General features: G+C 25.1%; 2 protein-coding genes across 2 annotated transcripts; both read right to left on the bottom strand.

The window, feature by feature from the left end:
• Nucleotides 1-2,233: 2,233 nt before the first annotated feature.
• Nucleotides 2,234-5,515, bottom strand: LOC145828552 (sodium-dependent glucose transporter 1A-like). Its single transcript, XM_082936309.1, has 7 exons — nt 5,402-5,515; nt 4,916-5,084; nt 4,084-4,200; nt 3,920-4,027; nt 3,762-3,853; nt 2,994-3,299; nt 2,234-2,746 (listed from the first exon to the last, which is right to left on the bottom strand). The coding sequence occupies exons 1-7, from the start codon at nt 5,513-5,515 to the stop codon at nt 2,234-2,236; spliced, it is 1,419 nt and encodes a 472-aa protein (XP_082792435.1).
• Nucleotides 5,516-9,183: 3,668 nt separating this feature from the next.
• Nucleotides 9,184-12,753, bottom strand: LOC145828551 (serine/threonine-protein kinase polo-like). Its single transcript, XM_082936308.1, has 11 exons — nt 12,433-12,753; nt 12,132-12,359; nt 11,739-11,950; nt 11,478-11,622; nt 11,220-11,369; nt 10,834-10,993; nt 10,574-10,730; nt 10,226-10,373; nt 9,601-9,777; nt 9,394-9,465; nt 9,184-9,204 (listed from the first exon to the last, which is right to left on the bottom strand). The coding sequence occupies exons 1-11, from the start codon at nt 12,751-12,753 to the stop codon at nt 9,184-9,186; spliced, it is 1,791 nt and encodes a 596-aa protein (XP_082792434.1).
• Nucleotides 12,754-16,229: the final 3,476 nt, after the last annotated feature.

The following is a 16,229-nucleotide window of genomic DNA, read 5'->3' as shown; positions in this document are numbered from 1 at the left end:
AAGTTAAAAAAAAAATTAAAACCTTGATTATGCTTGTACTGTGTTTATTCAAAAAAGCTAGTTTAGGGTTATAGGATTTAACTCCTGCTTACTTATTATTTAGCCACTTTTGCATTTTAAATACTTGTCTTGGTAGACAACACGAGAGATAAGTATAAAATGTTGTGGTACTTATAGTAGACTGTCGTTTCCATTGTCATTATTGGCAGTGCTTGATTTAAGAAAAAGTTTTTAACAATTTTATTAATCTTAGAGATGTACTTTTTATTTATTTTGTTTATATGGACATACTTTTGTATATCTAATTTATTTTATATTTTTTTACGCTTTTTACGTTTATGCTTCAATAAATGGGTATGTAGATGTTAACTGCACTGTTGATTGTTTTCGTTTATCTAAATTTTTTATGACACTTTAGGTGTTTTTTATTTCTATGTTTTAATCATGGGGTTTTAAAAATTCAAATTGGACTGTTCGTTTTCGTTAGATAACTAATCTGTGATATGTTAGTTTTAAATATTGGATTTTATATATAACTTGTAAGCTCATAACTTTTTCTAGTTCTTTTAGTTTTAGTTTATTTAACTTAGATATAGTTTAAGTTGTATTAAAGTATAATACTTTTGTATTACTTCTTTTAAGTATGTTTTTATTTTATTTATAAAGTAAAAAAAAGCATTTTGAACTTAACGCTTTTCGGCAAAAGAGTACGTACAATACCTACAGTTCGTATTTAGGAAGTGCGTACCTAGATGGCAGGTTACTGTACTAGAAAAAAGACTCGTATAAAATTTCTATAACATTTAACACTAACGAAAAAGACTCATATAAATTAAACAAGTTCTCATACAGAAGGTAAAATTGGTATCAATGAGTATAAATCCAAATAAGGTAAACTAGACTTTGAATAAATTATACTTAACACTTAAACATATCTTTAAAAAGGAAGCATTTAATGCGCAACTCAAACTGTTCATTGTATTTTTTTAGTTCTCACAAAAAGCACTTTAAGATTTAACTATTTTCTCAATACTTCTTCATGAAATATAACTTTTTGTTTACAAACTATGTACTATCAGTAGTTCTTCAAGTAACTATAGTGTCGGTCATACTTGATATATAGATATTTCGTAAATTCATATAGCTTCATATCGTAAACTATTTTTCAAATAAAGTTTTTTGTGTGTAAGCTAGATTATTAAGCTATTTCGAGGTATACAAAAATTTAAAAAGAAGAGTAGTTTTTTCCAAAAAAATTTAAGGCTATAAAAATCAAAGAAACTTTTAACAAACTTTATTTTAAGCTTTTATTTAGTTATAATACTTATTAATTGACTTTTCTATAAACTATTGGCATATATTATCGTTAACTATAAACCTAAATCGTAATTTTTAGTAAAAATGTTTAAATCATGTAAAGAAAGTTGGTTGAATTAAGTGTTTGTTATACAGTAAAATTGGCAAACTTTTAGCCTAATTGTGTTAAATAAATTTATTGCATAAATACCATCAGTTTATAAAATGACAACTTAAAGTATTATATATTAAAAAAAGTTAAGTACTATTTCTACTTTATACAAAACTTAAAGTTTTTAAATAGTTTTTTCAATGAAAAAATTACAATTTATCAAAAGACATCTATAATAAATGTACAAAAATTATACTTAAGTGTTTAAATATGCTTGACATAGTGTAGTAAATAAACCTTCTATGTATTAGATACTACTTTTACTTCAAACACAATTTATATGGTTTTGAAACAGCGAAATGTAAATTAGTACAATTAAAAGAAAAATCATACGTACTGATAGATTAACGTACAACATTTTTTCAAGAAAGAATTTTAGCTATCGAAATTCCATAAGGTCTCTCATACTAATATAACTCTACTTTTATCAATTCCTTATAGTTAAAAGAACTACCAAACTTGTTTACTATTTAAATTGATTTAAATAATTGTTTCACATATATATGTTTTGTGTAATGGAAACAGTCTTAAACCTGTAGAATATTTCTATGAATAAAATTATTTTGAAATATTATTTATTTTTTAAAAGATTACATGAGCTTTAATTTAGTTTTAATGAGAAACTCAGATTTTTAGAACTTATAAAAACAGTGTAGAATTAAATTTTTAAAAGTATCAAGTAAAGCAAAAACATTGAAAACATGAGAATATGTTTACTTACAAATTAAAAGTTTCATTACGTTTTAAATCAATAAAGCAATCTAACTAAAGTCTTGATTTTTCACTGTTATCATTCATGTCATTAGTTTCATTTTTGAACAAGCCAAGTCTTTTTGATAATCGTTTACCTTCAAAGATCATCAACAGAAAAGCTATGCTGTTTAAGATCGAACAACCAAGAACAACGTACATAACATTAAACGGATCGTATTCAAAAATGAAACCACTCGCGGGTACAAGAGTCATTGTTCCAATAGCTTGGCCAGCTGAAAAAATCCAAATGTATTTTCCTGACATATTTATGTACTGGGACGCCCATGATACTCCTCCAGGGTACACTGTTCCCTGAAGATACGGGTATAAAAAAGTAATAGCCCAAGCCACTGGAATAGATGTTTCACCGAAAATCACCATGACAACCATACTTATTACAGTGCCAAAAAAGTCTATTAAAATTATGGTACGTGGTTTAAATTTTTTAAAGAAATACACTCCAGAAAGTCTTCCGAGTCCAAATGCAAGCCAAAATGCTGAGTTTATATTTGTTGCTTCTTTTACCTGTTTGATATTTAGCAAAAAAACTTAAACAAAACTAAACTTAAAAAAAAACTCTTTAAACATTTCGTTATTTCAGTTATTATAAATAATAGTTAGATTTCCAATTAGTCATTAAAATACTATTGTTTGTTTACTAAAATAATGTATGAAAAAGTTGACTTATGGCAAAAAAACAAGTAAATTAAATTCTATTAGTTTTTTTATTAGTGATATTTAAACAGTTCAAAATAGACCGTGAACTACTTACTCCAAAGTTTAAATCAGAACAAATTGAAACTGAGTAAATGTAACTGTTGTATGTACTTTCGCCTGCCACGCAGCAAAAATAATACAAGCAAATGAGACTCATCAGAAGTGTTGCTTCTTTAATGTCAGTTTCTGGCCGCTGCTCAACCTCATCTCGATGTTGGCTTCTTACTTTTGTTTCAATATCGATCCACCATAGGTACAAGAACATAACAGCAACTACGACTAAAGTAGCACCGCAAATCATGTATGCCCAAACGACGTTGCTGTACCAGTGACCATCCACTTGAGGTGTTACCGTCGGTGGCTGGTGAAGTTTAAAAATTGTATTCTGAAGAAACTATAAGAGTGAATAGATCATTTCTTATAGAAAGCAGTTCTGTTATACATTGAATATATTTTGAGTATAAGTATATATAAAAACAACCAAAACTTGAACTAAAAATGGTATATTCATTGTAGATGCCTAAAAACAATAAATATTATTAAACTTTTAATTGAAAAAAATATTTAAGTATTTTTAAACTGTGGTGTTAACTTTAAAAGTAAAAAGCTTTGTATGTAGTTTATATAATGATAATTTAATAAAGTTGTTATCTGCAATGTTTAAACTGAGAAAAATATTGATAAAAATTTTTAAGTCTTTACACTTTCAAAAAGTACACTTTTCTAAAAACTTTTAATAAAAAAACTACTCATTTTTTAAGGTTCATATAATAAAAATCAAAAACGGTCACTATTTGAAGAACTTGTGTAAATTAAAACTAACGTTAGTAGTACTTTGATTACTTGTAGGACCATAACCTTTAGGACAAACATCGTCGCTTGTTGAGTTACCATCTTTGGCTAAAAACGGCTGAGCTACAAATTATAAGTTAAAAGATATTAAAAGTCGAATAAAAATAAACCTTAGTTGTTTAAAAAAACCTATCAAAGGCGCAAGAAAGGCACCAATAGAAATTGAAAAGTGGTAACCAGAAATTAAGGGTCTCGATTTTCGTTCACCCCAGCACTGAAGAATCAGCGCTTGCATACCTGTAAAAAAACATTATTTTACATACTTTAAAAACATTCTAAGAAATATGAAAAACCTGCATCTAAATACCCAAATCCAACACCTCCAGCCATAACAACAATAACCAACAGCCACAAATCAGTTATCCACGGAGTCGCAATTATAACTGCAGCTAAGAGAAGTGAAGAAAAGCCTGAAAGATAAGTTAAATAATCAGTCGGAACAACTGTTTATAAAAATATAAAACAACTGTTTTAATGCTAAAATAAAATTAATATTTGACTCTAAATATTTTTCATAAGTCTGTAATATCGAAAAAAAGTTTTTAAAGACTCTAATATTTCAATATATTTTTGTTAACGTTAGTTAATCTTTGTTTTTGTATTGATTTCAAGTTTATAGACTAGCTTAAAGAATAAGTCTCTTTTAGTAATATTTTTAAATAAATAAAAAATAAGTAGAAGTGACTTTCACGGGCTTATATTATATTTTATTACTTTTATATACAAAAAATAAAGTAAATCATCTGCCATATTCTTTTTAGTAGCCATTATAAACTAAGATTTTCAAATAAGAAACTGATTAAAAAATATAAAGTTTATTTCTAAAGTTGATAATTTAAAGCTAAAGAGTTGTTATAGAAAAAAAAATCAGACTTTTTACTTAAACAAAAATATTTTTTTTCGAGATCGTATGAACTTTTTTTTTTAATTTTAAACTTTTATTAACTAGTTGCATCTAAGCTTTAAATAAATCTCAATCTATTTAAAAAGACTTTGGACCATAGAAAGTAAATTAAATGAAAACTGTTTATGCTATCTTTTAACAAATACTTTAAGCAAATGATTTTTGTCAGTATAACTTTAACTTGTTTAAACAAATAAGTTTAGTAAAAACAGTATTTTTACAAAATGCAATCATGTTGTTTGTTTTTTTCATCATGTACCCTGTTGCGACCCCACCAGCTAAAAGTCCAACAGATCTTCCACTAAACAACCAGGAAACTTGGCTAGTACTTGAATTTACATTGGTTGCTAGTGTAAGTAGGGTTGGCCCGTGAATAGACAAAAACATACCCTGTAAAAAAATCTATGAAACAACTTAACTTTAGTCTGAAAAAAAATTCTGCATGGTTAAAATTAAATATAAAAGGTAAAATACAAAAAGTAATGAAGTTAAGATATTTAATCAATTTTACTATTTTACAAAACTATCGGCACAGAACATATAAATCATGAATTTTTAAATTGAAGTTGGCGGTTGTTTTTAAAAGACTTATTATTATACATTTGTAAAATGAGTAAAATATATATTTAGATTCGCCTTCAAAACTGTCTACACTAAAGTCAAGGAAAATAAAACTACTATAAAAATATCATTATATTAAAACAAACCCCACCAAGCCTCGCACATGCTATGACAAAAAGTAGCAATGCCCCAGCATACTTGTTTTTGTTTTCAGTATTTGAAACTTCTGATCTGGTATCAGACTCGTTTTCAGACTTCATTTAACGTTTTTGTTTTATTATAACTAAACATTTTTTTAATAATTTTTTTAGGTGTTATAAAAATTTACTGATAGTAGTTAATATTGATACTATTTACTATAAGTATTGCTGATTTTGTTTTTAAAGTTTTTGTCTAAAGCCTAACAATGATTCGTTACATTTTTTAGATTTAACTTTTAAAGAAGTTTGTTATAAACTAAAAGTTAATTATGTTTTATTTTTATTTTTAATGTTTGAAAAATTATGACTATATTAATTTTTTTGATACGGTATTAAAACAGTTTTTTTTTGATACTAGGTTTGTGAAAATATTTGTTATTAAAGTAGTTTATAAATTCAAAAAATCAACTTTAAATATAAAAATAGATTTTTAAAACATTGGTGCCTTATTTTACAGCGTACTATAAACTTAAAATTTCTAATTTCTTTTTACAGTTTTTCATACCCTGATGATTTAACTATGGGCTCAATTTTAAAATAGTTTATTAAAACCACGAGCCTTTTTAGTTACATATGAGGTAGTAATAAGTTTTTATAAGTATAAAGCCGAAAATTTAAAAAGCTAGTTATAATAGCGATTTCATAGCAGCTTTTATTGTTAGCAGGTTTTTAAATATTTATTTATAGTCTAAGAAAACTAAGTAAACTATATAAACATAATCAAATGTAATTATAAACATATTATTCAGTTTTATCATTTAAAAATCGTTAATTATTTATAGCTTTTCGCTAGATATCAAACTAGTTCTTAAATAACTACCTTGTTAAGCAACTAAACTAAACCAACTAAAACGCTGTAAGAACGTTCCAAACGTAAATATTATACTAAATATAAAATATGTTGTTGTTAATGTTACCCTAAGGAAAATATTTTGTTTAAATTAACTAAACTGTTGTTTAAGACAAAATTAAACTGCGAAACCAAAACAATTGGTTTTAACTTTGAAAACAGAGCTTTGATAAAAAAATGTTTTCAAATAAAATTTTTCAATGACCACATTTCCATGATACTTGTTTTTAAATCTTAAATTAATACTTTTGATAGTTAGTGAAAGTCTATATAATGTATTTATTTAACCAACTCTTTAAGGCTTCAGTTCTTTTAATTAATAACTATAATATTCTATTAACTACCAATGTACTAAATACTATACAGAACGAGTTAAAACAAAAAGTTGTAAAAGAGTGTTTTAACAAAGTAAAAAGTTATGTCTTTAACAAAAAACGCAGTATCAAAGAAAAAAAGTTAAAATGAAAAATTTTCTTAAGTATTGATGGAATTATAAAAGTAAGAAAAAAGCAAAACTTAGAGTGCAAAACATGAAAAATGTTAAATAAGTATCGTAATGTGTCTATTGTTGAAAATTCTAATATTTACTTTGTTTTAAGTTACCTCATCACTTGATTTACCAGGTTTTGTTAAGCTTCAGAGAACAAAAACAAATTACTTAAGAAAATATAAGTAAACAAAATTGTTGTAAAAGGTTACTAAAAGTTATTATTTGTCGATTATTAAAGAGAACTTGAAAGAGTACTTACAAAGATTTTCTAAATACACTTTATGTAACTAGATTTAATAGGTAATTAAAGTTTAAGATGTTTGAGCGAAAAAATAAACTATTATGAAAACAGTAAAGTATGGTTAGAAAAATAAATTATAGTGTTAACTACAGCAATGCAATAAAATTTTACAGTACAAAAACAATTGATATCTCATATAAATAAGTAATAATCATTAAAAAGTGTTCTTTTCATTAATTTTGTTTTAGTGTTACTATTAATAAAAAAGAAACTGATAAAACAAATTATACACAGCTTTCTTTATTTTGTAAAAATTAAATAATTTATTCACACAAGATAAACTTTAACTTAATATTTCCAAACTTATTTTTTTGTTCTTTAAATTGAAATAAAGTTTTTGTTTATTATCACTTTATTTAAACTATTTAGTTACTTTCATATTTAATAACTTTTGTTTTAAAACTTTACTGTACGTAAATTTTTTACTTTATTATATTAATAAGCATGTAATTTTTAGGCTATTTAACAAAATATGCTTTAGCTGTAATTAACGTTATAAAGCTCAACACATACTCTTATGTCAAATAGTTTTGTAAAAAGCTTATAATGTTAAAGTACTAAAAGTTAATTTAAAAACAAACTCCTTTTAACAAAACGTTTAGCTTTACGAAGAATTACTAGTTTTTCGACTTTATAAGCCTTTTAATTGACTATGTTTACAACAACTTTAACAAGGTACATACAACATTTTAAGATAAAAACACTGAAATAGATATAGAGCTACTTTGTCAGAAACTTCAGAAGTAAAACTCTTAGTAAATTTCAAGGTTTAAAATAAAGTAGTACAGATTATTGTTTTTGTTTATTAATATACAATAAACAAAAAGTTTTCAAAGTTTTATAAGTATTTAAATTTTGCAACACATTCCGAAACTTTTGAATAAATAAAGAACGTTACTTTTTGTCTCGTGTTTTATTTTTACTCACTTGTTGAATTTATTTTAAACTGTGCTATTGTTACATATTTACTTGCGTCATATATACCTTAAATATTTATGAAGTGTTTTATTGAGGCTCAATTCAATCGTACTTAAAATAACATTCGACGTAGAACATCAAACTTATCATTTTCAGACGTTTTTCTTTCAAGTATCTAAACTTATGTTAAACACATAGATCGATATGAACAACTTTTTTTTCTTCCAATTTTGATAATGTATTAATTTAGTATGCGCATCACATTTTTAGTAAATAAAATAGCGTAAATCTGCCAGAAAATGAAGAGTTTATTTTTCTGCCTAAAAAAAAGAAATAAAACTTTCAAGTTCCATTTGCTCAAGAAGTTAAGACTTTGTATATTTTCATACCTAATTAAATTTTTTAACTTAAGCTTTCATTTCTTAAACTAGTTCTTTTAGGCTGCAATAAAAAAAAAAACTGCAATTTTTTATGTAAACAACTAAGCTTTTAAAACCAGATGCCAAGTTTTGGTTTTTTATCATATTTAAGTTAATTATTAATTTTTCATGCGTGCCTTTTAATCATAACAATTGTAAACATATTGCACAACGATCTACTCTATCGAACCGGAAGCTGGAGTGAAAAATAATTCCAAATGATTGGCTAAAATCCAATGGAATGTGGTATAGATTTATGTACTGTAAATTCATTTTACCTATCGTATAAATATAAAACATTTGACATATTTGAATCTGTAGTTATTGTAATTAACTTAATAAAATTAAAATAAGATATAAATTCAGTAGGGAAGTATTTTTACGTCATTATTTAATATATTGATATGAATCGTTGCCATAATCTCTCGTTGTGGTATTTTTTACAATTGAAAATATATTAACTTTGAAATTCTTAGTTAGACTTATTATACGGAATAAAATAACAGTTTAGCATGATTTTTTTTAATAACTTTATTATTGCAAATTTTATAAAACTCGATTTATACATTATACATATTGGATAACAAAATTACTAGTCAAATTACTAGCAGCAAAAATAAACACAGCAGCTAAAAAATCAAATGATTGCATACTTTTTCTTAGATTATAAAAACATAACTTATAAAAAAAGTAAAGCTATAAAACTTATAAAAATGCTTTACATTTGCAAGTGTAATTCAATTAAATTCCTTAACCAGACAAAATGTATGGCTGTGTTAAAAAGTTATGTTTAAAGTCAAAAATTTAAATGACCAGCATCAAAATTAAATCTAAACATGTATAACTATAAATTAAGGACAACTAGGCTTTCTAGATACTTTCTAAAAATTTACAAAAAGGGTGACAGTCTTTTTCGCAATCAACATTGAAAAATTTGTTGTGAAAATGGTTGTGTACAACCTGAAGTGTGTTACCTTCTTCATTTTGGGCTAAACGATTTAAAAGATCGGTCGTATATTCTTTAGCGGTTTTCTGTTTTAGAAATATTAAAATAAAAATATTGTCTATATTAAGCCACACACTTTAACAGTTTCAGACGTGCTATTTTAACATTAACAATTTTCAATATACTATTCGTAAGAATAAGAAAAAAAAATTTTTTTTTACCTTATTCAAAACGCTGATAGATATTTCAGATTTGTTGTGTATGTTCTTGAAAAGAACTTTCCTGCCATCTTTAAAAAACTTACACTGGAGGTTTTCATTACTTAGATACATCGAAAGACAGTTTTCATCCCTGGTCCACGATACTAACCGAACGTTCGTACAAGTAGAGTTTGTCATCTGCACGTTGAAAACATTAGTGGTTTATTGAACAAAAACGAAAAGTTGATTAAAATTTTGTTGTTCAAGGGCCTGGATACGCAAAAAGACCTCTCGGTCATCGAGTTACATACCCAACTTAATCAAAATTATAATGAGCTACAAATGAAAAAAAAAAATTACAGTTGTTATTTATCTATTGTTAGTTAAGAAACTTAAAATGTATGTTTAGATTTAAATTGAACAAAAATTTCACAGTATATTACAAATAAAATTAGTTTAAAAAGTTTTTACTATTATTGTTTGAAAAAAGTCTTATATAATTTTTGAAAACATTAAGTTTTTTTAACTGTTTTTATTTTACAAAAAAAAAAGGTTATATTTTTTCATTACATAAGTATTGTAAAACAAAACACTAAAATTATAGATTTTAATTACTGAAGTTTAAATATTCAGAAGTCAAACAAACCTTTTCATTTTGAATTGGTTTGACAATACTCAAATAATCAGCAATTTTTGAAAATGATTGTATATATCGTCGAAGTCTTGAAGGATATTGATTTAAGTTAAATCGAATTCCGTTTTTACAATAGTTTGCTGGACAGTATTCCATTTTGCTACAAAATTCAATTTATCAACTAGTCTCAAAAATGTTAGTTTACAAAACAGTATGTCTGTCACCATTTGTTTATTTAGAGATCAAAGTTAAAATGATAAAATTATTCATAACATAATTTAATTTAAACTTCTATTTTCTTTTAAATTTAAGAGCAACCTTTTAAAAAACATTGTTTACACAGTAGGTTATTTAACTCACTTTGAATTCGGTAGAAGTGACAAGTGTTTTCCGTCATTGAATAGAACACAAATCTTTCCATCTGAAAGTTGATAACCAAACCCATAGCGATTAGAAAAATCAACCCAGTTGGTAATAAAAACTCGGTTTTGGTTTTCGATTGAGTTTTTGTTGAAGCCTAAAGTTGTTGTTTATTTGTATCAAAACAATTTTTTTTTTACTATACTTTATATTTTTAGGTTTTTTTAATTCTTTTTAGTTTTATAATTAATAGGACATACTTTCTTGGAGATAGATAGAATCGGATTTTGTATGACTATATGCAGTGATTTTTTTTACTTTCTTATATATTCTCGTGACAACGGGAAGTTTATTAAATGAGTTGAGGCTTTTTTTTTCGACATCGCTGCAATTTAGCAGAAGGTTTTTACTAATCTTAACCTGAAAAAAAAAACAGTTAGGCATTAAGTATTTTTATACAACGTTATATATATATATATATATATATCTTGTTTACCACATGTTTAATATATATATCTTGTATACACTTGATTAAGAATATATATATATATATATATATATATATATATATATATATAAATAAATAAATAAAAGGTGTTTGCGTTGATTTAATAAACTATATTTAAGAAGTCATTAAAATACGAACTTTTTTTAAATACGGGTGCCTAAGTACTTGGTCGAGAGATGGTCGTTTTTTTGCGTTTATATTAAGTAGCCATGATAGCAAGTTTTTTGCATCCTTACTAACATAAGTTGGAACCTTGTATGCTCCCTCGACAATTTGCCGATAAGTTTCCTGTTAAAATTTATTAGATAATAAAATATGTTATAAAATAAAACCAAAATAAGTTATCTAAATTTATAAAAATTCAATGATATATATATATACAACAGTTTTACAAACCTTGATTGTAACAGCATAAAAAGGATACTGGCAAGTTAAAAGTGCATAAAATGTGCAGCCTAATGCCCATATATCGGATTTAAATGAATGACCTTGCTTGTTGAGTACTTCAGGAGCAATAAAATTAGGAGTTCCACAAATGGTACTGTTAATAAAATTAAATAATAACCAAGGTTTTCGTATGTCGAGTAAAACCATCTTTTAAACACTATAACAAAACTTAACAAAGTTACAAATTCTTTATAATCAAATAACAAAAACTTTTTATCTGTATGATCCACCAGTGTTGCCAAACCAAAGTCTCCAATTTTAATTTGGTTGTTTTGTGTTTGCATAATGTTAGCAGGTTTTAGGTCGCGGTGAATTACTCCCATTCCGTGCAAGTGTTGTAAACCCCGCACGATCTGCACTAGTTTTTTTGATATTTCCTCTTCTGAAAGCTGTTCACATTTGTTCATGTACCCAAGCAAGCTCTGTTTTATAAATTATAGTTGAGAAGAATAAGTCTTTAAAATCAAAAAAGAATATGGCTTATTGTTAACAATTAAGACAGGTAAAGAAAATTATTTCTTTACAATTAAAAAAATATTAAAATATAAACTTCAGATCTGTATTAAGGTATGCAAATGGAAAATAAATTAAAACATATCTCACATGTTTTGAGCATATTTTTGTCAAAATGCAAACGTTTTCCCCGCTTTTAAAGCTGCCTTGAAAATTAAGAATGTTAGGGTGACCGCTAACAGCAGAGTGAATCTCAATTTCATTAAGAACTCTTGCTTTTTTGTTAGCATTTGATAGATGTTTCTTTTCAATAACTTTTGCCGCAAAAACTTCCCCAGTAATTGTCGATTGAACTTGATAAACAGTCGAGAAACCTCCCTGCAGGGTATAACAAGTATTAAAAAAGTTAAACCAAACTTATTTCGCGGTTTCGTAGAAAAGCGAAACTAACTTTTCCAATAAGACGAATTTTCTCATAAGCGATTTTTTCTTCTGCGTGCCACAGAAAGTCTTTTTTGTCTAAGTTAGTAGATGATGAACTTGAGCTGTGTTTTGTGGATTCTGTAGATCGTAGTTTATATTTTGAAGTGTTCATAGACTTGCTGTTTTTATGTAACATTTTATGCAGGTTTTTTCCACCGGAAGAAGTTGAACTGTTTTCAGAAAGACAAGTGTGTGTAATTTCTGAGCCAATTCCGCTGTCATTATTCTTTTTAATGCTAAATTGCTTCGTCGTTTTTGGCAAATTTTTGTTCAACTGGTTTGCTGTCATTTTGTGCTACAATTTGTTAATGCTTTTTTACAAAAAGAAATTAGTTTTCAAGCTGTTAAAAATATTGCTTAGAGTAAAATAAGTACAATATACATTAAGCAATGTAAACTTAGTTTATTTTGTATAAGGACTGTATAATAAATTCTCATTACAGTAGAAAAAAATTTATAAATTAACTTTTAATTTAAAACTAAGAACATAAAATTTTTTATTAATCAATTACTTCGTTTATAATTTTGATATTAAAAGGCTTAAAATTTATAAATAAAAATTACATTTATACTATTATACTCAATATTGTTTTGATCTAAATGCACTACTATGTCAGTTACTACTGTAGTGTTTACGAGTGTTGTCAATCGTATCTGTGGACAACGAAATATAAAGGTTTTTTTTTCATTTATTCTCTCATTTGTATTTATCTCTAATTTCTAATTATTTTTTGTATGCAAGCTGCGACAATTACGCTTAGTATTAGTTGATAAATATACTTTAACTAAATTTCATTAAAAAGTGTTAAATTAAAGTATTTAATTTTTTCATAAAGTATTAACGATTGCATTATAAAGCTTATTTAACATACAATTTAAAGCTGTCATTAAGTTTGAGAAACAATAATTATTTGCTTTATTAGTTTTACGGGTTTTAAATTCAAGGTTATAAATAAAGTATGAACACTTTAGTAGCACATAAAAATGTAAATTTTAGATAGTAGTAAATTGGTGTGAATAACATATATTCAAAAAGTAGTTTAAACACTATAAGAAATTATGCACATTTAATGAAAACATAACAGATGATGTAAATCTAAAATAATCAGAAGTGGTAAGACTATACTTTTTAATAAATATTTTAGTCGAATAAAAATATTAAAATAATAAAACTTTTATACTTAAAACTCAACAAAAGTTTTTTTTTTCATGTTGTATAATAAAGTTTGTATTAACAAAAGTTTTTTTTTTGATACTTACTATAACTTTTTTGTTTGATTAAAGTTTAATTTAGGTTAAGTTTAGGAAAAATTCCAAGTTTTTAATTATTTTACTTTGATGTATTCTAAAGTATTGTGTCTTGTACTATTTTAATGTAAAGATAATATTGAAAAGGGGCTATAAAAACATAATTTTGTTTTTGATGCAGGTAAGCCTATTAAACAAATTAAAATTCCTTCTCATTCTTTTGTATGATTTTATTTTATTTTACTAGCCCCTAAATTATGGCTTGCATCATAAAACCCTAAAAGAAACTAGTATAATAGTATTTTAAAAATCATTTTTAAGTTCATATACAAAACTTTTATTAATACTTATTAAACTCTAAATAAAATTAAAACTAGGTAGAAAAAAAAAAGTTTCACTGATAATAAGCTTAAAAATACAAAACTTTAACTGATAATTTAAAGTGTAAACTTTTGAATTAAATGTAGTAGGCTCAACTTAGTAATAAGCCTAGTTAAATAAGACTCCTGAGTCTGGAAGATTGAACTTCTAAGTATTTGTAATTTGAAGAATAACATTGGTTTTGCTGATTAGAAATATTTTATTTAACTTTTTAGATTATTGATTAAACAAGCAAAGTAAACTTAAAATAAAAAGTACAAAGTATAAAAAAGACATATTTTTTACTTTTTCCAACATTTTTTTGTTCATATTCTAATTCCGATAAGTTTCATAAATTTAAGTTACACAGAAGTAATAAATATTAAGTTAGTTAATACGTACTAAACTCAAAGTCAAGTATAGCAGTTCTACAAACTTAGTATAAATTATAATATTATTTCACATTGATAGGAGAAAACCAAATTAAGATATAAAACAAACAATATTGTTAAGTTTTATTTTACAAACTTTATAAAAAGTACTTACAATAAAAACATGTCAATAAAGATGTTCGATTTATTTTTGTACTTGCAGTTAAAACAAAACATATTTATTCTTAATTATATAGTTCCTACAGTTGCACGCGATAAGTAGTAACAAAGAGAAATAAGTTTAATTTTTACCATTTTTCTAAAACTGACTTACATTTGCATAAGTTGAAATCTAAATATTTATGTCAAAGTTGCGTGTATATACAGCTGTTCTATAATTAGAATATTAAGAGTGTTAGGGCATATAAACAAAGTAACATTTAAACACATGTAAACAAGGGAAGGTTGTCATGTATACATCAGCGGATTAAACGCAAGTAAATATAAATCACGAATCGTTTTCGGGAACCATAACAAAATTAAATTTTTACAAGTTTTATTTAATATTTTGTTTAGTTTCTTTAAGCAATCGCGTATCATTTATATATTAATTAAACATACTTAATAGTATATTTTGAAAAAACTATTTAAATCTAAACATATGAAAAAGTTCAAAAAAAAAAAACAATCATCAACCTAAAAAAGTTTAAATCTTTATAATGTTAGAGTTTTAAGTTATTAGTTTGAAGTTCATTCTATAGTTTTGAAAAGAATTATCCAAAAAAAAATCTAAGTAAAAAAATAGATCTCTATTAGTTATAAAGCGACTATATAACGAAGATTTACCCTAATCTTACAGTAATTTTATTAAATAGCATGGGAGCTAAATTCTAAAAATACTAAAAAAAATTTTTTTACCTATATCTAAATTTTATTTCGTCCATCATCAACAAATTTGATATTTTTCTCGCCATAAGTAACAAACAATGAACTTCAACACACGATCGTCAGGTCGTAGGTTGTCTCGGATGCTTTTGTTGTTGGTCATGTGGTGAAGTTCATTATTTATTATTTTAATTTTAATAATTAACTAAAAAAACAGTTTGTAGCATAAAATTACCATGTTTACCTTTTTTATTAATTTCTAAAGCTGTTTAACTTACATAAGCTGTTTTTAAAATTTTAATTCAATGTAAAACTGTTAGTTAATAATAAAAGTATTTAAATTTGTAAATGTTTTTTAAGCCTAGTGAAACCAATTCCGACAGTAGAATTAAATATATTTTTTATTAGATCTAATTTCCTCTGAACTATAAATAAATTTTACATAGAATTAAAATAAAAACTTTTAAAGTTTATTATAGTAACTCAAAATTTAAATTTATAGTAAATTTTCGTTTTATAAATCATTTGTCATAAGTATTTTAGTTTTCTTAATAAGGTAAATTGACTTTTATATGTAATTCTTTTACACCACTTAAAGGATCATTAAATAAGGAAATGCTTCCAAACAAAAATATAAGTGTTTAAATGTGCGCTGCGATATCTTTATATTATAAAACTTAATAAGTTTAAACACTCAAAACTTTAAAGCATTTGATTACTATATCTTTATCAATTAATTAATTTCATGTATTCTCACGTAGTGGTTAATTCTCGGAAACTATTTTAGTTTCGCGCACTTGAACCAAATTTTAGGCTTTGTTAGAAGTTTTTTTTTATAAACTGGCTCTGAAACAAAGGCATTAATAAAATCAATTAAAAATAGTTGAAAAGGTTTAATAAA

This window comes from Thalia democratica, chromosome 2 (assembly GCF_965202585.1).
Source record: "Thalia democratica chromosome 2, ktThaDemo2.hap1.1, whole genome shotgun sequence".
NCBI lineage: Eukaryota > Metazoa > Chordata > Thaliacea > Salpida > Salpidae > Thalia > Thalia democratica.
Note: the sequence above shows the minus strand (reverse complement) of the source record. Positions and strands in the feature narration are given on the sequence as shown.

What these genes read in the sequence shown, in the direction of transcription:
- LOC145828552 (XM_082936309.1), bottom strand. Translation starts at nt 5,515, where the DNA reads ATGAAGTCTGAAAACGAGTCTGATACCAGATCAGAAGTTTCAAATACT. An exon ending in CATGTGCGAGGCTTGGTGGG is followed by an intron (nt 5,085 to 5,401) that starts GTTTGTTTTAAT and finishes ATTTTTTTACAG; the next exon opens with GGTATGTTTTTGTCTATTCA. An exon ending in GTTCTGATTTAAACTTTGGA is followed by an intron (nt 2,747 to 2,993) that starts GTAAGTAGTTCA and finishes AATATCAAACAG; the next exon opens with GTAAAAGAAGCAACAAATAT.
- LOC145828551 (XM_082936308.1), bottom strand. Translation starts at nt 12,753, where the DNA reads ATGACAGCAAACCAGTTGAACAAAAATTTGCCAAAAACGACGAAGCAA. An exon ending in AAATTCGTCTTATTGGAAAA is followed by an intron (nt 12,360 to 12,432) that starts GTTAGTTTCGCT and finishes TATACCCTGCAG; the next exon opens with GGAGGTTTCTCGACTGTTTA. An exon ending in AACCAATTCAAAATGAAAAG is followed by an intron (nt 9,778 to 10,225) that starts GTTTGTTTGACT and finishes TTCAACGTGCAG; the next exon opens with ATGACAAACTCTACTTGTAC.